The 20,586-nt window shown below is 45.4% G+C and overlaps 1 protein-coding gene across 6 annotated transcripts in view; it reads left to right on the top strand.

Moving 5' to 3' along the window:
• The first annotated feature begins 2,808 nt into the window (after nt 1-2,808).
• FRMD1 (FERM domain containing 1) overlaps nt 2,809-20,586 on the top strand; it is a 40,747-nt gene continuing 22,969 nt past the window's right edge. For 2 of the 6 annotated variants that reach the window (XR_009485764.1, XM_059841518.1), the window contains exons 1-3: nt 3,502-3,713; nt 13,086-13,250; nt 18,030-18,120. Coding sequence is in view for 5 of the 6 variants with exons in the window: in XM_059841518.1 (XP_059697501.1) it covers nt 13,155-13,250; nt 18,030-18,120 (187 nt within the window). In the remaining variant the exon portion in view is untranslated. Of the gene's footprint in view, nt 2,946-3,328; nt 3,451-3,500; nt 3,714-13,085; nt 13,251-18,029; nt 18,121-20,319; nt 20,535-20,586 lie in introns of those variants that run through there. The other 4 variants (XM_059841520.1, XM_059841521.1, XM_059841522.1 and 1 more) reach the window with 4 other exon arrangements.

The following is a 20,586-nucleotide window of genomic DNA, read 5'->3' as shown; positions in this document are numbered from 1 at the left end:
CCGCTTACCTCCCAATGCTTTGCCTGTTGATTAAACGCTAGACACAGGAATGCCTCAAATTTCTGACTTCTGAGTCATCCTCTCATGACTTGAACAGCTTGAAGCCAGCTTCAGCTCCCCGACATCATTAGTGAAAACTCCTTTTGTTTTTAAACTCTACAAGCAACCCATTTCTCTCCAAGCTGAGGTGCTGCTTGTGAACTAGACAATAAATAGTAGCAACAAAATTATCTCCTACGTGCACCGTGATAATTATCGTAAGAAAAGGAAAGGGATACTTTTTCCGAGACAGAGAAGGCAAGCCACAGCTTTCCCTTTTGCACTAGAAGATCTCTTTGCCTAACTGCAATGCAGACAAGACCATGAGTAAAGACACCTGCTTATGCAAACTTTTATTTTTGCATAGGGTCCCTCTGACTCTGCATGAAACATCAGCTTACAAAAGCCACTCTTTTTTCTAAAGACACCAGCTTTTAAGAACCAATCCACAAATCCCCCTCTCCAGCTTCCACTTTACAGAGCAAGCTGGATGAAACTTCTTATCAGCACTGCAAGAAGGAGAGCTGGAGTTGATGCTTTGAAAACTTGCAGTGGTATTTCCTTGGAACACAGATACCTTCAGACTCCAACACTTTGATGTCTCCTTCAAAAACAAACAGGCTGACACTATCTCAGTTTTCCTGCAGTCCTGATGTTTCTCAAAATGCAGCTTGTTTTCTCTAGGGTGCCACACAACCCTAGAAGACCAGCTATGTGCGATAATTACTATACTTCCAATTAAGGTAATGGTACCTGACATTCTGTACTAAATTCCATTTTGATCATGGCTACATTGGGAACACCACCTGCACATGGCCCACGCTTTTCTTACTCTCCTACTCAGGTTCTGTGGGAAGGAAATAGCCCCTAAGGATTCTAGGGCAAATGATGAGGAGAGCAGTTTAAGGTGGTGTGCCACAGAGCACACTCCTGTCTCAACAGCCTAAGACAGTGCTGGCCTCCTGTGATAGTTTTCACAGAAACTGGAGCCATGAGTTTGTAAGCTACTGTAACATTTTCTTTTTCGAATGATCAAAACCCAGAATGCAGCAACTGTTCAGAGCTGTTTGCTAACATTTCAAGTACTCCACTAGCTGTCAGAGCACGACAGAAAGTCCTACTGTGACCAGACGACTGTGCTGGCTCTGCTGCAGGCTTCATGCATGGTACAGGGCAGGTTAAATAAGAACAGGTTCAACCACAGAGCCTACACTTGGGCACTAGATTCTGTGCCCTTGAATTCAATCCTGCAAATTCATGCTGGAAAATAAGTGAGGAAGAGTAGGTGATATTACAAGATGCTGACTCCAGCACTGGCTGGACCACTCCATGAGACAATCACCAGCATAGCAGCCCACTCTTCCAGAAAAAAAAAAAAAAAAAAAGCTGGAATTTTCTGTCTATTTAGTGAGACTGATCAGTTTAGCAATCTGAAGTGCTCCAGTGCTGGCTTAAGGAAGGTGCTACAACCATGAGCAAAGGGAGTGAAGGAGACAGAAAATGGTAAAGAATAAAAATGGATAGGGTGACATGTTTCATATGGACAGAAGGAAGATGTCATGCCAAGTCAGCTGCCCATGAAAATATGCATTAGGCACCTCAGAATAACATTAGAAACAGCTGGCATGCTGAGAGGGCAGCTATATAGATCAGCCTTGGCTTAACAAAAGGACAAGCCATGAAAGATTGCACCTCAACCATTGGGAGTTGCCTCTATTCAGTTAGGGCCCACAGCCCTGGAAGCACTCCTGAAATGAGGTGCCTGTCCATTCGCACAGATAATGATTATGACACCAATATTTTCTCTCAGAAGATTGTTGTGGGATGAGATGTTCCCTCTGCTCACAGAGCAGCCTCACTCTTACAGTCCAGCTGGAAAGAGGCAAAAGTAAAAAAGTAAGCTGTCCTCTTTATTATCTGTGCCAGCAAGGCTGAGATTTTAGCCAGTCTCGTGCCCAACCTCAAATGCAACATTAAAACCTGGGGGTCACTACAGGTGACCTGGTGCCCTGCTCACATCACCCTGTCAGGTGGCCATGTCAAACCAGCAAGTCAGGCTCACTTTTGAGGTTCTGAGGTTCCTCCTGGGCAAATCTCTCTCTCTCTCTCTCTTTTTTTTTTTTTTTTTTTTTTTTTTTTTTTTTTTGCTATGGAGTTGTGCAACACTGTGTAAAAGCCTTTCCACCTGCTCCCCTTACAGCCTGCTGCCAGCCCAGCTCCCATGCCGGCTGCATCCTCACATGCAACTGGATATGTGGGGAAATTGAGCAACAACTTACTCGTGGGGGAGCAGCTCAACATAACTTGAGATGATGTCTGCCTTCTTTCAGAAAATTACTATACTAAAAAGCAGATTATAACACAGAAGAGGGAGGGAAACAAGAAGGTTTATGCCATGCCTGCAGCACAGCACCTCCCTCTCGAGCACTGTGGCTCCCGGGCGCGGAGTTCCCAGATGTGATCCCGACTCTTACACTGCACCTCTTTACGCTTTGAGCCATCTCCCCCTGCCAGCATCGCCCACTTAACCTGGGTGCGGCACAGCCACCCGGACCGAGTTCCAGTGACTTGCTGTGGTCACTCTTAACTGCAATTTCCCCTACGCAAACTTCATTGCTGCCAGTACCGTGAACTGAGTATCCACCAAAACCAAAACCGCCTCGCAGCCCCGCCAGCAACCCTCATCACCGCACGCAGGGCGCCCGCCGCCGCAGCTTCCCCGGCACACACCGCCCGTCCCGCCCCCGCGGCTTCCCCTCCCCGTGTGCCGCCCCGCCTGGCCCCGCCCCACCGCCGGTCCTCCCCGGGGCTCCGGCGTGCGCCCGCCGCCTGCCCCGCTGCCTCGGTGGGCGCTGGATGCTGCACCGGAGAGGCCGGAGGAGCTCCGCGGCGGGGGATATCCCGCGGTGAGTCCGCGGGCTCCTCTGTCGGGACAGCGGCGAGGGGGTGTCCCAGGGCTCCCGCAGCAGCGGGGGGCAGACGGGCGCGGTCCCAGTGACCTGCCGGGGGACAAAGGCGAGCGGGACGGGTCCTGGGTGGGAGCGGCGCCCGCCGGGAGCGGTTCCGGCGGAGGCGCCGGGCGCGGTGCGGCTGCTGGCGGAGCTGCGAGCGGAGAGACCCGCGGGGCTCCCGGCTGCGCCCGCCGCCCAGGGCACGGACTGGTGGGGGCCAGGGCGCTGGGACGGCGGTACGCTGCCCGCCGAGCCGGGAGGGGCTTCGTGCTGCGGCCGTCGGTCCCACCGCGCGGCAGCGAAAGTCTGTTTACAACTTTGTGTCTGGATGGGCGGTGCGAGCGTCGGCCGAGCGATCTCCGGCTGTGTCACGTTATCAGGGGGTTTTCCCGTCGGAGCCGCCGCCGTGGGTGTCCCTGCGCGTTCTCGGGCGGAGGCCGCGGGAGCGGGCAGGCACGAGGTGGGGACAGGAGGGAGTGGGGCTCTGGAGGAGCTTGGGGTCGTGGTAACTTATCCGTCCCTCGGTGTCGTGGACCGGACCCCGCCGGTGGGTCTCGCTGGCCGTCGATGATGGGGTGATGCTGGGGCGGGATCAGCCATACACCGGCTGCGCGACGGGAGACACCCGAGGCGGCTGGCCGTGTCCCAGGGAGCTCCGGTACGATGGCACGAGTGTGGGACGAGTCCCAGCCGGTGCTCGGCTGGCTGCCACCTGCCTCGCAGGTACCGAGGGACGCTGACAGGGACATGGCCTCGCGGGTCCCACCCTGTGGGACAGCACCTGGGCCGCCTCCTTCCGTGGGGCAGCCTCGGGGGCGAGGGGCTGGAGGCATCTCGTGGGGCTGGTCTGGGTGGTCCGACAGCCGTGAGGGACTTTGATGCACCCGTACGGGACGGGACAGGACAGGAGGAGAGTGTCTCCGCAGGTGTGTGCTTGCGAGAGAAGGGGTGGGCGTCAGCAAGGCAAAAGTCTCCATACCTCGTTGTTTCTCCACCTCTTGGAATTGTTTTTTGGTAACGATTTACAAGAAAAGGCTTTGGGTTTCCTGTGCTGAGAAGTCGTCATCGTCTGCATCAAGAGATGCTTCTCCTGCTGTTCGGCAGTGACAGGCTCTCAGGTTAACTCCCCTGTGGCATTTAAAATGCACATCTGTGTTTTTCCACCACACCAGAAAACTAGCACACTGTCTGAACCTTGTCCCTTCTTCAGACTACTGCTGTGATGCCCGGGCTCTGACAATAAATACTTCAAAAATGTTTAAAAAAACCCAAACCAACAAACCACAGCTGTTTGAACATTGGTGACCCATTAATTTGTTTAGCGTTTTTAATTTTTATTTTGTTCCTGGAAAATTTGGAATGACAACAGAATGCCTTGGCCTCACTGTTGTTTATGCCTCCCGTTTAATTGTACAATTAAACACTCTTAATCAAAGTGTTCTTGTTTCAGCATTGGTGGTGGTAGGAGTCTGTGTAGTAGCCTGTGTTTTGGCTTCAGATAAGTAGTGTCAAATCAGAAAAAAATGGAATCTGAGAGGTGAGTGGGGGTTGTGTTTCTTGTAGAGATCACCTTGAGGAAGAAAAGAGGGGAGGACACAAAAAAGAGTAAGACAAAAATAAGTCTATGCAATGCTGTTGAAGGACTTGAGTTCTTCATCAGCATTCACCACTGTAGTGATTCTTTGCAGTGGTCTACTGAAAAATGTCTGTGCTTTTTGGGCATTTTTTTTCCCCCTGAGAATTTTTGTTGTTGTTACCTGGATTTTTTTAAAAACAAACTTGATAAAAATGGGATAAATACCAGTAACACCAAAACTGGATTTACATGTGGTTTTCTCATCTAAGTCTTTTTCTGATAGAATGTTTTAGACCCAGGTGAGGGCCATACCATTTAGATTTTTTTAATGGGTGAATTTTTTATGGGGTTTTGGGGTTTTTTGTTTGTTATATTTTAGTTTGGCTTTTTCAAAAATCAAAGCTGATAGTACTTTAAAGCTACAGCACTTTTCCCAACATTGCAGGTAAAAAACATATGAATCCACTGATTAGCTCTCTATCAGCTGGCTTTTGTAGTAAAGTCGTTTCCCTACTGTTCCTTCAAAGTGAGACAATGTAAATGACTTGCATGCTTACTGTGCTCCAGGGTTACACTTCTTTTCTTGCAGAAAGTCCCCTGTTACTGCGCTGCTGCTTGATTATCTTGCTGGTGTTAAGCAGTGGTACCTTAATTCATGGTGTGTGGTTAGTAACTCTGCACAGACAAACAGTGGGCTTGGACCAAACATGATCCTCTGGCAAGGAGGAGCTGCTCCCTGGAGAATCACAGGAGAAGATAATTTGCTTCTTGTTTAACCATTTCTTATGTTTGCCTTTTCTTTTTTTCCCTCTATTTCCTCTTTTTGCACAATTCAGCATCACCTCAAAAATGCAGCACTCTGTAAGGCTAGGGGTTTTTTTTGTTCTGTTTCTTTTTTTTTTTTTGTCTGTGTCTTCCCCATTGCTTTGCTAAAGCTGATGTCTGACAGTGCTGTGTGCAAGCCTCTGAAACTGCATCTAATCATAAAGACCCTGCTGTTCGTGTTAATTTTATCAAGGTATTGGCAGATTGGCATTTTCACACTAGTAACAGATGCAAGCTGTGTTCCAGGTGGAGTTTTATCTATTCTTTTTGTCCACTTCATCCTCTCTGCTCTGAATATTTTCAAGACTAGCTGTACAGTTGAGGGGGGGAAAGTTACAAGCAAACTGATGCAGAAACTGCCTGGTTGGTCTGGATATTTAGATAGTGATTCAAATGGAATGAGATCAGCAGTGGACTTTCCCCTTCCTCAGGGGAAGCAAGCCAATTTATTTTTTACATGGTTATTACTGGTAGCAAAGCTATTCCTACTCAGAAGAATTTGTTACATTGTTAAAAAAAAAAAAAAAAAAACTGTGTCTCTCCTTATTTGTCCTGCAGCTCAAAGTATTGCTTGTGAAATTATGAAAATGCTTTGCTCTTTATTTATTTATTTAATAAAGACTTTGTTAGTCTGCTGCTTCTATAACTGTTACAAGATCTTGGTGAGAATAGCAATGAAGAAATTTTTGGACAGTTCTGCAACAGACTTCTGGAGTTTTAGGGATATATTCCAAATCAGTCCAGTGTAGCTCAAGTGAAAAAATACGTAAAATAACTGGGGCAAAGACAGGCCTGTAGTATCTCTCATCTGTTGTGCTTGAGGCAAGAGTATAATGGATCCCCTTGGGAGAAATCCTGTTTATAGCCTTGGTAGACTAAAAATGAAATATGTTTCCAGTTGGAGAATTAACTGATAGGCTTTTGGGTCAGGACGTGTCATGCATTTGCAATTTGCATGGTATAGGAAGGTGCTTCTCTTCTGAGTTGCCACTAGAGAGGCCAGGTCTTGCTGCTGCTCTTCCTAAGCTTCCTGACAGTTGCTGTGCCTGTGAAGGAAGCCTGGCTTTCCCTTATTGTAAAGAACTTGCTGCCTGCACTTTGCCTCTCCTGTTTCCCATAGATAGAAAAGATGAATGGTCTTTACTAAAGAACTGCAATTTACAAGGCAGAATTGCCAAGCACTGGAGTGCTAAATTGAAGAATCTCTGTCCTTGTTCTTACACCAAGATGCTGGACCGTCATTGTCTTTACTGCACTCCCAGCTGTGCACTTGTATGCCCATAAATGAGATTTCCCTAAGGGTCCATCTCAAAAGGGACATGTCGGTGTGTTTGAGGGGTGACAAGGTTGCTGTTACTGAATGGCTATTCCAGCAATTCTCTTCTCTTAACTTTTGTGAGATCTCATGTGATGTGTGTTGGGAATCCAGCTGAGAAAATGGAGCTTGGCATTTCTGACCAGGCTTCCTTTGCAGCTGCTCTGTGTGAGGTGTAATGGATACTGAGGCTGGCTCATGCCCAGTGCCATATTTTGCTGGTTCTTTCTCATGCTTCTGCAGTTGTCTAGGCCAATTGATACCTTAAATTGGCACTTACTCTAAAACTTTAATTAATGTGCTTGATTTATGAAGTATGAGAAAGACTTATAAGTGATTGGTATTCAATAAACAAGTCCATTAGTGGATTATGCAGCAGTAATGAAATTCATTGCAATAGAACCTGCATTTTGGTAGTCAGATGCTATAGGGTACAAAAAAAGTACTGTAGTACTACAGTACAAAGCATACAGTAGTACTACAGTACAAAAAAGGTACTGTATGTGCTACAAAAGTAGTAGTACATACTACTACTTTTAGCAGTCAGTGAAAAGGAAGGATCAGTTGATCGGTTTATCTTCCCACAGGAAGACTGTTTGTTTTCCCAGGTAAAAAAGCATGCTGGAAAGGAATTGCATGCTCTAGATGCAGACTTTACTGTTTGGGTGTTCTTTAAAATGTGTACATTGCTGAGTTTTGCAAGAAGTACTGATAAAATAATGTATTTTGTGTATAAAAATTCAAAGCCACTTTCCATCACTTAAAAGTGATGGAAAAACATAATCCCTATGAGATCCTAATTTGTCCCTTTTTGCCTGAAGCCTTTAATACTCATTGTCTATATGTTTCAAAGAGCTCCTGAACTCAGTTTTGTTTCAGCTAAATATTAAGTTCATAAAGTGATTCATGTTGTGCTGTCCTCAGAGGGAGCAAACTGCTGAGGAGCTTTCTTCTTCCCATGGGAGAGGTGGATGTAAGCGTGGCAGCTACTCTGCATGGTTCTGCCATTGCTGCCCTTCCCTCACACTTCCATGCACTGCAGGAGCACCTCCTTTGGTGCTCTGTCCTTTGTTTAGCATTTTTTCCTCTCCTTCAGGTCTAGTTAGTGCACCCAAAACCATGAGCCACTTTTATTTGGCTGCAAGAGAATGCCAGCATCCCTGGGTTAGGAGAGTTGTCCCTATCTTTGAGTTTAAGGACTAGGGCAGCCTACAGAGTGTCATAGCAGCATGGTCCTAGGTTAGGAATGGGTGTCCACAGAATTTTGGGAGATCCCTTCTTCCTAAACACATTGTGTGGGGCTGCAGTGCAGAAGAGTTACAAGCACCAGAGCACATTTCCTCTTCTAGGATTCACTTGTACTGCTTGATGTGGAGCAGGAATACTGTATAGCACAAAGGTAGGGAGCCTGAGCAGTCATGCCTAAGAGCTGCATCTAATCCTGCAATGAAGACTAGTGAGAAAGCATTTTCCTTACTATTGTTAGAGCTCAGTGTCACCAAGGAGTGCTGCTTGTCCAGGAAGAAAGTAAAAAGGATGTTGGCTGGTATCTAAAACCGATGCTCAGCAGTTTCCCCATCTCATCTGCTTGGGTTCACAGCCCTGGAGCTTTTGAGGGCATCTTGCATTGCACCTCTTGAAGAATCCTAAAGGAAAGGTGGGGGCCCGGCCCACATCCCTGTCCTGTGAGAGGACTGTGGTCACACCTGACCAGGTGCAGAAGTCAATCCCCCAGATCCGTGGGCCGAAGCCAGTTGTCTCTGCTGTCAGTGTTACACCTGTCTATCAGCCAAGCTGCGCCAGTTCTGGAATCCAGTTCTTCAGAGCACCCAAGTGACTGGGATGTGTCTTGGTGTTCCTTGTTCAATGGTTTTGAATAGGGCTTTCCTACAAAGTAGGATGCAGTGTTTGAAGACAGGTGTGTATTTTACCCAAAAAGCAATGTGTGGATACCAGATTTGGTACCTTACCTCCCTGTGGCATCTTTGTCCTTGGATGTGTTGTGCTAGTCCTGGAATGATGCTGAGGTAGACACATTTGAGAAGTTAATGTGCTTCTGGGAGTTTGTTGCAGGATGTGACCTGGTTGTGCTGACTGCTGGTCACAGGTGGCACTTTTCACATTGTCTTACAGCCATGACATAAAGCTATTTACCTTCAATCTTGTTTTCTGCCCTGACAAGCAACTTTGTTTCTTCTCCTTCCTGGCTGATGCATCTTCTCAGGGAAATTTTCATCATTGCAGGGTTTAGTCAAAGGAGGTGGGTGGAGTTTTTTAAATTGCTGAGAAAGGCTTATACATGCCATCATGACATCTTTTACTTGCTCAGGCTCTTTGTTACTCTCTTTTGCAGATAGTACTGGTGCCCTACAGTGTGCATCTGAGGGGATAAAATACCTGGAAGGTGAGGGGGGTTTTCAGTTCTACGACTGTGTTTCATCAACCCAAGTGTGGGTTGCTGCCAAAGGCAGATTTGTTTCCAGGCAGTTGTCTGTCTGTCTTGCTGCAGGACTGCCTTGATTAAAGCTGCTTAAGCTGTTTGTGAAACTGCAGCCTAAGAGTCTAGTGTTCTTAGAAGCCTAAGAGATCTCTGGATGGTGTCTGGAAAATATTAAGAAGAGTCTTAATGTTTCTGGACAATTTTTTATGGGAGGCTGTAGGGCCACTGTGGTAAGGTTTCATCAGGAAGATGCTCGGTGCTCATTCTCTATCAACTCTAGCAAAAGCAGATGTTTTACTGTAAAAAACCTTAAAAGCATATTTCCAGGTGTTCGTGAGAGAAGCACAGAATTACCTGTGCTTTTTTTCTCGATAGATAAGAACTTTATTCTGCTTTGCTGCTCTGAGTTGGTAAGTTATGGCTCATTCATCTGTTCCCTTTATTTTACTTATGTGGTTGTAGCTGTACCTAGAGGCTGAAATGAGACTTAGGACCCAATTTTCTGTGGTGCTATGAACTAGCATGTAAAATACATGGTTCATTACAAGTACCCACATGCTGTCTGGATGAGACCTTCTCCCAGACAGGCTGGCAGTGGCATGGCCCCAAATTCAGTGGTGGCAGGACATCCTTGTGTCATTGGGTGTATGGTGGGTGTGGTGTGAGGTGTTTCAGTGAGCCATCCTGCTGATCCCTGAAGCAAATGGCTCCTTCCTTCTCATTCAACTCCTCTTCCTCCCATGGGGGGCTCTGCTGGTCTTTTCTGCTTTGCTGGGGCAAACCTCATCCATTCCTGCTTTGATCCAGCAAGTGCTGAGGTTCTGGCCCTGTGCTGGGAGGCAGATTGAGGGTCTGTGCAGAGAGGAGGGGAAGATTTAATTGAGTTTTTATGACCATGTTTGAGCTGCTTAGTGAGAGAAGGCTTGAAGTTAATGACAGGCATGTTTTCCAAAGATCCTCTGCATGTGTGTTTAGGTAAAATAAACACTGCTAAATAAGCTGTGCTACCACTCTGGGCGCTAATAAGCCTCCAGTCTGATACCAGAAGAATACAAATAAATAGTGCCTTTGAGTGTTTTAATTGATAGACTTGCTGGGCCTTTGACCAAGCAATTGCCTCTCAAAATGCACTTCTTCAGGAGCTAAAACATGAATGTTAGTTAAAAAAAAGCAACACAACAAAAACAAACAACCTGTAGGGTGTCTCAGAGGCTGATGATTGACTTCAGCTTTTATTAATTCATCTGCAGTGCATTTGCTGGAGCTTTTATGGTTTAATTGAGGTTAAGAGGTTGGAATCTGTGGTAAACAAAGGAATGGCATATGGGCAGTCTGAAATTGTGTATGTTTAAGTAAGAGCATTCCTTCTGGTCACTTGTTTTCATTGGGCAGTTACTCCTGACTCACAACTTTTTTTTAAAAAAAAAGTAAAGGTGTAAACATGCATTGCTAGCAAGTTAATGATTCATTATGTTTTATCACATCCTAACATACCTCTAAAGAAGAGAGGGTTGAGCTGGGCTTGTGTTTGACCTCCCCCTTCAGATTAAGGACGTTTTTTCTTTAACCCCTTACCTGTCATGGGAGGGTCCACAAGCTCATTTGTTTTGAATCATAGGAAGAAAGACACCTTCTCTTCTGCCTTTCTCACTTCCCTGTTCCAAGGGTCCACAGCTGTTCTCTTAAAAATTCAAATGGAAAAAGCAGGTGTGGGAAAAAACCTCTCCAGAAGCTTTTTATTGTAGAGGCTGCAGGGAAGTGGGAGTCAGTTTCTTCAGCTGTCCAAAGGAATCTGCGTGCGTGTGTTTGTGTTTTATGGTAACTTTTTTGTCCTACTTTCAGTTCCGTTTTGAGCCCCATGAATGTCTTCACTGGCTGTGACGTCCCCTTGTGAGAGGGAACGTGCACTGGCCAGTGCAGCCGTTTGACAATTAAGATAAGTTCATACTTGAGGTCTTTATGCTGTTGATAAAGTTTATGGCATGAATTACATCAGCTGGCAATAACAGTGGTGACCTGTTGCCCTCAAGTCATTCTGTAGACATCTGTAATTTATATACAGCTGTTAATAGTGTGTAGTCTGGACCCTTAGAGAGCATGTGAGTATAATTATTTCAATGAGAGAAGATAAATCAGAATTTTCCCCTTAATATTTCAGTTAATAGCAGCTTTCACGTGTCCTGTAAAGACAAATGTCTTTTTCTCACTTGCTTTGGTTTAGAGCAATCTTTTAAAAACTCCTAGGTTTTGTTAAACGAAATACTTGTTCTGAAAAAATATTTTAATAACTCCCTTGTCTGCAGTTTTTGTGTACTTCTGTAAGGAATGCTCTACATAGCTTGAATCAAAAATTGCTTTGTTAAAAAGCCTTGTATATGCTGGCTCTGGGAAGGCTCTGGGAAGGCGGTGCATGGAACAGCTTCTGTATTTGCAAGAGAACACTCCTGGATCTATCTTGTATTTGCTTTAAAAAATAATTTAAAAAAAATTGATGCTTGAGTACAGAGTTGAAAGGAGAGGGATAAATCCAAGTTCTATTTGCTGTACTCTACATTATTGTTTGCTTTTCCCATCTCCCACACAAGAATTTGATTCTGCCATAATTTTCTCCCGAACCAGGACAAACATGATTTTAAACACAAAACAATGCTTTTTAAACTTATTTGCAGTGCACATGCACACAGCTACATGCACATACCTGTCTGTGTGTTAGTATAACATGGCCGGCTTCCCTGCTCCATGTGATCCCTCATCTTTTATGCATTGTGGAGGGTGAAGGAAAAGCCCATGGCTCCCTTCACAGCCTGTCCCCTCAAGGTGCCTGGGCTGTGGGTGGTGGGAGAGGGTGGCACTGCCAGAACCAGTGCATTGGGCTGTCCTTGCTGGGGTCTGCACCTGTCCCCAGGTGTGTGGGGACTTAGGGGACAGGCATCAGCCAGCAGCCCCTTTGTTGCTGTGCTACAGGTGAGTGCTCAGGTGTTGCTGGTAGAAGGGAGTCAATCCCTTTGTTCAGGGCAGCTGGGAGTTGACTTACATCAAAACTTGTATGGGCATAGAGTGGACCCCATGGCTGATATCTTGCTGCTTTAGGTCTCTGCTGGCATTGATACCTAACCCACCCTCGAGGAGCCTCTCCCCTTCCTGATAGATTCATCAGGTGCTGCAGGATACTTCCTGAGAGGAATGCTGAGAGCATTGGATAGGAGAGGGCTATACATAAAATGGTACAAGTTGCTGAGGAAACTGTCTAACCTAGCTGTAAAGTCAAGATGATGTTGGCTACTCCGCATTTAGCTGCAAAGAAAACTTCCATCTCTTATTTCTGTTAATATCTGAACTCCAGGTGCTTGTGCAGCCTGTGCTCAGTGCTTGAGAGGAAGACAGTGCTTACCTCACAGAAGGTGTTATACAGTGGCTCAGCCTTTTGAGTTTGTGTTCCACCTCCTCATTTGAGTTGAAGTGTAGAGAATTTCAGGCAGTGGTTTCCCAGGGAGTAGGGATGGAGTGAGGGGGAGGACAGCACAGATGAAGTCCTCTGCACTGACATGTGTCTGTTGACAGCCCACTGAACTCTCTGCTTTGGGAGTGAGTGAGGTGCCTGGCTGAGGGATGGGCACTCCCCCATGTCATGAGTGTTTTCAGGCAATGGCCCAAGGTGCCACCTGCCTTATCGCTTACACGAGTCTGAAAACCTTGAGTCTGGTTTGTTATTCCAGGGAGTCCTCATTGCTTTATGGCACTCTCATGGGACTTTCAAGCTGTTAAAAAGGTTGACGCTGCCTGGTTTGTGCTGTGATGCTGGTGGAAACATTGACTGGCCCTGGAAAATGGATGACTGTTGGGAGGGGTTTTGTTTTTAAAGATCTCATCACATGCGCGCCGTGAACTGCTCCCAGTGCCAACAGAAGCACGGTGCTGATACTCTCACCTTTTCAACAGGTACATGGGATGAAGGGAGCCTGACACCTGTCTGGAGAGAAGACCCCAGCCCCTGTGGAGCTGCCCACCATGAGCAGGACACTGCTGGCAGGCAGGATGCAGCCAGAGATCCGGAGCGTCTGCGTCTTCCTGCCCACCCGTGAGCAGCTCAGCCTGGCCGTCGGGGTGAGTGGCCGGGAGGTCGCTGCATCGCGGCCACAGTTCAGTTTTGTTAGCTCCCATTGTTCTCCCAAAAGCCTGGTGCTGGTCTGCTGACCAAAAGGCTATTAGCCAGCTTAGGGTAATTGCTGCTCCATTTGCTAATTGGGCAGCTTCAACTCTTTCTCGGAGTTTGTTAGAAGTCATGGCTGTGTTTGTAGGGTGAGGGGTCTCCTCTGCTCTTTTTCTGTTGTTATTTACATTTTATTATCTCTGAATGGTATTTTGCTGCTTGTAATAATCCAACAATTTTTTAAAAATTGAACCTGAAATACCTTGATTACTTAGCAAGTGTACCCAACATATGACTGTTTACTCTTGCAAAGAGTCCAGCTATCCCTGGTTTTGACAGCCTGCAGATCGCTTCAAAGAGTCTAAGGCAAACAACCATTGTGGGTGGGGTTCTTTCCCTCCTCTTGAGTACTCGCACACACAAAAAATCAAGGCAAGTCGCTTCATTTCTTTGATTGCTGCCTCGAATGTCTCAAAGTGTGTGTGTGTGAGTGACAGCAGGGCCAGCTCAGCTGGCAGCCCAGGGTGGCACGGTGTCTGCACAGCACGGTGCCTCTTTGTGCAATGCCGGCTTCTCCTTGAACTTCAGAGAAACTGAGCTGACAAGAGGCACTTGGCGTTCAGAGAACCAGTGAGTTTCAAAGATAAGTGCTCTCTTGTGAGCGTGTGCATGCACTCATGTGGGCTGGGGAGATTTGGCTTTGTTTTGGCTAGGTTTTTTTCCGCTGCTTTGGGATGAGGAGGGGGAGAAGACAGTTGAGGTGAGCTGTTATTTTAAGTACTTGATTGAAACTGTGGCTTTTAAAACTATGCATGCTAATCTTCAAAATCCGTGTCGGAATTTTCCTACCTGCTGTGTCTAAGTGTAGCGTCCTTAACTGAAACAGCCTCAAGGGTTGGATGGAATAAAGCTTTAACAGAAAAATCTGGGACGCTCTGCTTCTAGGTTACTGGTTCAAACCTAGCCCATCCACTGCCCCAGAAGGCTTCTGCAATCTGCTGGCTTTTGTGCAAGGCAGAAAACGATGATTTAATTAAGTTCTTGGCAGCAGGTGTACAGGCCTGGGTAATGGTCTGTTGCAGCTGACCCTAAATCTCACCTTCTTATAGCTCTTATCAGGGAGGCTAAAGATGGGAGATAGCAGAGCTGCTGGCCATGGGGAAGGTGCAGGAGGGCAGTGCACCAGCAGGGCTGCCACTCTCACTGCTACTCGCTCTGCCTGTGTCTAAATGGAGCACACAGCTGTTCCTTCGCCACTGGGTCACACTCCAGTAAATCACAAAAACCTGCAGTTTATCGTAAAATAAATTTGGGGTGAGAAATACTCTTAAGATCGAGTCCAGCCATAAACATGATGCTGCCAAGTCCACCACTAAACCAGATTCCTAAGTGCTACATCTGCATGTCTTTTTTAATACCTCTAAAATATTTAATGAGCATAAGAAATAGTATTTTGCATTGAGTGCTGACAGGAACAGAGGGAAAGTGCTGTGTCCTTTCCTGCTCCCCGGTCCTGTCCCAGCCTGCTGCCCCTCCAAAAAGCTGGTGTGCCTTGTGCATCATTATGTTGTCCTGCAGAGGAATCCTCCTCATCACCTCTCTGTATTCCTTTTAAAGACATTCGCCCTTGTCATTTCTGATACCCTTTCTTTCGTGTCTGGGAAATTGGGAAAGTATGTACTTGGAGATGCCTCTGTGTGAAAGGGAATAGCTGCCTGGGCCAAAACATGAGACCTCAACACACGGTTGTGTCCTAATTGCATAGAGAGTGAAACATGACCTGTTACAGCTGGGCAAGTCACCAGAAACAGCTTTTCATTTGGCTTCGGACTTTACCACAACACTCATTCAAAACAGCAACAAAAATTAAGATTTCACAGCTGGAGAGGTCTTTCTTTTTTAAAGAAACATCAAGGCAATTTTCTAGTGATGTTGGTAGAACCCAAATGTAATTAGCACAACCACAGATGATACTTTGTGCATTTATTAGAATAATAATGCCACTACTAAAGATTTCCAAAGCCTTTTAACCTCTGCAGTGTGGAATGCAAATACTAAACAAGCTTGCAGCTCATTGAGGTAGGTAGGAATGGTTATCTTTCCAGCAGAATAAATTATAGATCCTTCCCATGATAAGCACAGTGTTTATGCAGGTAAGTCCTCCCTCTCCCCTCCCATATAAATTCCACCCTTCCAGATAAGAGTTTACCTATATGTGTTTTATGTGGTAACATACAGATTGAAGCTTGCTCTTTAAAATGTATTTGTCTTACACCATTCCGAGATAGTGCTGTTGAAGAGAGAAGAGCAGGAGCCATTTTAAATTCTCTTCCCCCACAGTCAAGTATCTCCTAATTAGCTTCTATGTCCGCCTTTCTGAATGTACAGTGAATCTGGGGGGATGGTGAGGAGTAAAACTGCCTTCTGGGGACCAGCTGTGAATGTGAGAAGCAGAACTGTGAGAGGAACTAGGGGGTACTGCAGCTCTCCAGCTGCTCTGAGGAGAGCAAGGCAAAGTGAGAGAAACTTTTGCAGTGGAGGAAGTCTGGTGAGGTTCTGTGGGCTGGTGAATGGCAAGCATAGGTCTGAAGTCTTTCAGTTGTTCTGTGAACAGGAGAGCCAATGTTTCAAAACATACATATCAAGAAAAATAGATATAGGCAACTAATGCACTGTATATATGAATATCTGTACTCAGAATGACCTTGGAGTAGCAGTTACCTTCTGTAAACTTGCACTTGATTTCACTTTGGACTAAATTTCACGTGTAAAGAAGCCCTGAGCCCGACATGGGGAAAAGCTGAGTATCAATGGAAGGAATGAGTCATAACATTTCTGAGATCAATCTTGGCAGAGGAGCCATATGCATAGGGAGGAAAGTCCAAAGATGAAAAATGCAAAGGGAAGTATTGGTTGCTTTGAGCAGAGGGGAAGGTAGGAGGGAACAGCAGTTGCAAATGTAATTGGTATTGCATAGCCTTTAAGGCTGGGAGTAGAACTTGATACAGAAGGGAAGTGCCAAGAGGAGAGTGGACAAGGTAGTAGTAACATACCTGTTGTGCAAGAACTCTGCCTAAATCACTGCTTAGAGCTGTGTGCCACAAAACTGTCACTTGAAGTACTCAGTTCCCTAGAATTAAGTATCTTAAAGCAGGTTTTTCTTCCCTTAGCTATGAAAGCTTGCCACTTAGAAAATTCATCTCATTGTGTAGTGTTTACAGAGAGTCCTGTGCTGCCAGTGACTCTTGTATGCCCATAACCATTCTGGCTAGAGGTAGGTCTTAGCAAATCCTTCCCAGGTAGGAGAACATGCTCAGAGCTTGCTTCTTTGGCAAAGGAGATTGTTCTGAGCCTAACTTTACCTTCCAAATGTGTGTTCTGGGTGTCTGACCAAATGCTGCATCTAGGTACGAGACTGAAAGGGTGCAGTCTTACATGGAGACTCATAATTAAGACCCAGATGTGGTTTTGGGTCTTATCAGAACTGTGCACTACCTCCTCCCTGCTCAAAGCTTACACGTGTTTGCATTGGTGTATTGCAGGCTTCAAAGCTCCCGATAAAGCAGTAGTGAGTGTCTGGCTACTGATGCCTTGTCAAGTAGAAGAAAATGAGTACTTAAATGACCTCCTGTTTCCCATTGTCCGTGTCTAGTGACATGGGTACAGCTTGGGGCAGGGAGGTGAGTGCAAGCCAGTTTCTGGGGTGTGTGGCATACCTACACTAAAAGAGCTTTAAAAATTAGGATGGTGATTGGTTTGTAGCAGAGTTAAACAGTTGACTTCTGCCCTGTCATCTCTGTTGCTCGGTAGGTAGCACTGCACTGTACCCCTGCAGGCAGCTGCTCCTGGCTCTGCAAATCTGCATGTTCCAGCAGTGGGGTAATGAAATTTCAAGGTCTTGGCCCATTTTGCAGCTGCAGCTGGCTGCACCATGGCCTGAGCTGAGGTTGTCTGTGTCAGTGCTGTTCTGTTCTCCCCATCTGCTCTTTCTCTGGACTCCTTCCCCCATGCCTCTGTGGGCTGGGGGGTTTCTGTGTTTGCCTGTGCTTTGTGTGTCAGTACTCCTGGGATGGTGCAGTGGGACAGGGGGAAATGAGGCTATGGATGGGGAGATGTTTAGTGGGAGTATCTTCCTATCATAGTACACATCCAGGTCTGCACGTGCAGCTAACCAGAACCATGCTCCTTCTGGGGCAGTCTGTGCATTACAGGAGGCAGGGATATTGGAAGGTCTCAGTGTGCAGGGAAACAGGCAAGGTCTTAGAGGCTTTTGGCTGCAGCTGCCAAAGATAAAGATGTTAATGGCTGTGTGACTAGAAGTCAGCAGGAGACAAAACAAGCTCTTCTGTGTGGGCTAGAGAAAAATCACATCTCTAACCCATGAGCTACTCAGAGTCCTGTGTTTGTTTGGGTACTTTTGTTCCTGGCTCTCCTGAATGAAAACTTTTGGTTTTGTTTTTTTTTCTTTTCTCAAAAAAAAAAAAAAAAAAAAAAAAAAGATTTGCAAGGGAGCAGTATTTTAATTTCTGTAAATATTAATGATTATTATTCTATGATAATAGCAATAATACTGAAAACAAAGAATGTTCTCTGGTGTGGTTGTGTTTGGGTATTTTACTTTGGTACCCAAAAATGTATTGGCCTGCAACTCTTCTTTAGAACTCTTCTTTAGAAGAGTTGCTCCATCCAGGTGCATGAGCCATCTGTAATGTTGGATTGGTTGTGTCTTTCAGGTCAAAGCCACTGGACAGGAGCTCTTTCAGCAAGTTTGTGATTTAGTGAAGATTAAAGAGCCTCACTTCTTTGGCCTCAGCATTGTTAAAAGTAAGCAAACTCAATGCACGAGCAAGTGACTTGGCAAACATCCACAGACCCGCTTGTGTATTTACAGTGTGTGCATATATACACAGTGGCTGTGCCTGCAGGGGGAATTTGATTGTAATAAGGTCACAAAGTATGTAGATTATGCAGAGCCTTCCCAGAGCTCTTTTGATCTTTGGTATGTGGGCAGACAAATTGAGTAAAGGGGGGGCTTTTGTTCTCCACCTTTGTTCTTGGATTCCACCTCTTTGTGGGGCTTTCTTTCTCTCCTGTAGTGGGAGTTGCTAGTCAACATATTTGTTACTATATTCAAAACTATAGGTATTGAACAGGAGGTGGATTTTAAAAGGATTTTGGGGCTGAAAGTGTTACTTGTCTTCTTAAGCCATGTGTGAAGAATGTGGCACTGGGGAGGAAACTCAAGTGATTGTAAGGGACTGAATAAATGCATGGGACACATTGGGTTTTGAAATATCACATGGGAAATACCAAACTTCCAGCCCATGAGTTAAAGTCCAGTTTGCTTGGTCCTGTGGCTCAGTATTGGCCAGGAAATGGTGTTAAGATGATGCCTTAAAGAAGCAAATTGATATGAGAGATCACATTTCTGGTATGGTGTAAGCATTGACATTCCCTCTCACACCCCAACTCTTAGTAATTAGAAATGGATCTGTTATCTTGTTTATCTTGCCTTCCCATATTTCCAAAAGCACAGAAAGACTTGTCTCTCCTCCAAAAACTTTTCTCAAGTGTGTTATTTACTACTGCAATTCAAGATATTTCATTGAAATTATAGTAGTCTTATAGAAGTCCTTCTAAATAAGGTTTCTTTTGCTTCTTTATAAATATGTAGGATAAAATAAGGTTTTTTCTAAGTTTGTCTCATTTCCTTTATGCTCTTATTCTGTAAGAACTGCTTTTTTTGAGTGCAGTGTTCAAACTGAGAGGAGCATAAGCTCTTTATCTCCATAAGGCTTGCAGTCTCCAAAAGATTCCTTAAACCTAATATACCAGTGCTTTAAACCAGCATAGTTTTTTTTAATGTGAGGAGACCTGAATGCTCCTAGCTTTTTTCAAAAATCATCTGTATTTCTGAGTCCTCCCCTTTGCGACATTTTTTAACACCAGGTTTTGCCTATTCCATTTGCAGGACATCTTGGTTATAATTGTCCTCTCCTGTAAAACAGAGCAATTTCATTCCTATTTTCTTTGAATTCTTCTCCTGTTCCTTCACTTTCCCCCCCATTCACGTTTTTTGTTTCATATTTTCTGTACCCTGCTTTTTCCTTCCTTCACACCTTTTCTGTGAAGCAGCTTCCTTCACCCTGTCAAGCACAGGGCTTCTGGTCCCAAGGTAACCTGTAGTGGCAGATACCTTTCAACCTGTTGGAAATGCATTGTAACCACCACATCCCAAAGAGAATAACAAAGCTGTTCTGACTAGAGTATGTTGTCCACAGCTTGAAGTGGAAACAGTCTTCTCACTTCATGAAAGCATTCTTCGTTTTTATAGCAGCTAATTCTTCCTGAAAGCTCTTAAAAAGTCAAGAAAAAAAGTTACAAGAGTCCAGCAGCCTGAATTAACATCTCTCTTTTTTGTTATGGGGGCTGGTTATTTGCTCTCCTGAAAGGAAAGACTTTTTCTGTTCCACAACTTGGTTTCTCTCCACTTTGTTTTTGGTCAACAGACTGTTGATCATCTCCCTTGTTGCCTGTGGTAGCTGAGGTCTTGCCTCTATAGCAAATGTAGCACTGAGTGTGGCATTTGGAAGTAGTAAAGTAGCCTTTAAGGTATTGCCTGCTTCTCAGGGATTTTTGACTTCCCTTTTTTGAGATGAGAGCTTGTTGTGAAGTGCTCAGGTCAGGTAGTGGGGGGGGCCCCAGGTAAGTGTTGCATTCCCAAGGTTGCCTCGTGGATGCTGAAGTCGACTACCTTGGCTGAGTAGCAAGTCAGTGTACATCCCACAGAAGCTGTGAAGGGGGGAGACCTGGTCCTGGTCCCTCAGGAAAGGCTGAACTAGGTGTCCAAAAAATGAAGAGGAGGCATCTACATTTTTCAACAAGGTAATCCTCTCCTTCATCATGCTTTCACCTCTGTGCTGCAGCTTCAAGAAGACATTTTTTTAAAAAACAGCCACCCTGTTTTAGTAATGATATCTTTCCTGGTTTCTTATTGTGTATTTATTTTTGGCAGTCTGATATTGCCACGTGCAAAACAAGGTATTCTAATCCACCTGCATCCATTACTTTGCTGCTAATTTGTCAACAAAACCCTGACTGTCAGCAGTAGCAAGAGAATGAAAATTAAAGGATTTCTACAGAACTGTAGCCAATCACACTGCATGGATTATCTGGATTAGGAGCCCATTTGACCTGCAGACGTTGTACAGATACACTAATGCTCAGTTGGTCTCATAGTAAGTATGTGTGTGGGGGGAGAGGTTGGGGTCCTTAATCATAAACAGAAGT

This window comes from Haemorhous mexicanus, chromosome 3 (genome assembly GCF_027477595.1).
Source record: "Haemorhous mexicanus isolate bHaeMex1 chromosome 3, bHaeMex1.pri, whole genome shotgun sequence".
Lineage (NCBI taxonomy): Eukaryota > Metazoa > Chordata > Aves > Passeriformes > Fringillidae > Haemorhous > Haemorhous mexicanus.
The sequence above is the reverse complement of the archived record's forward strand: the minus strand, read 5'-3'. Positions and strand labels throughout refer to the sequence as shown.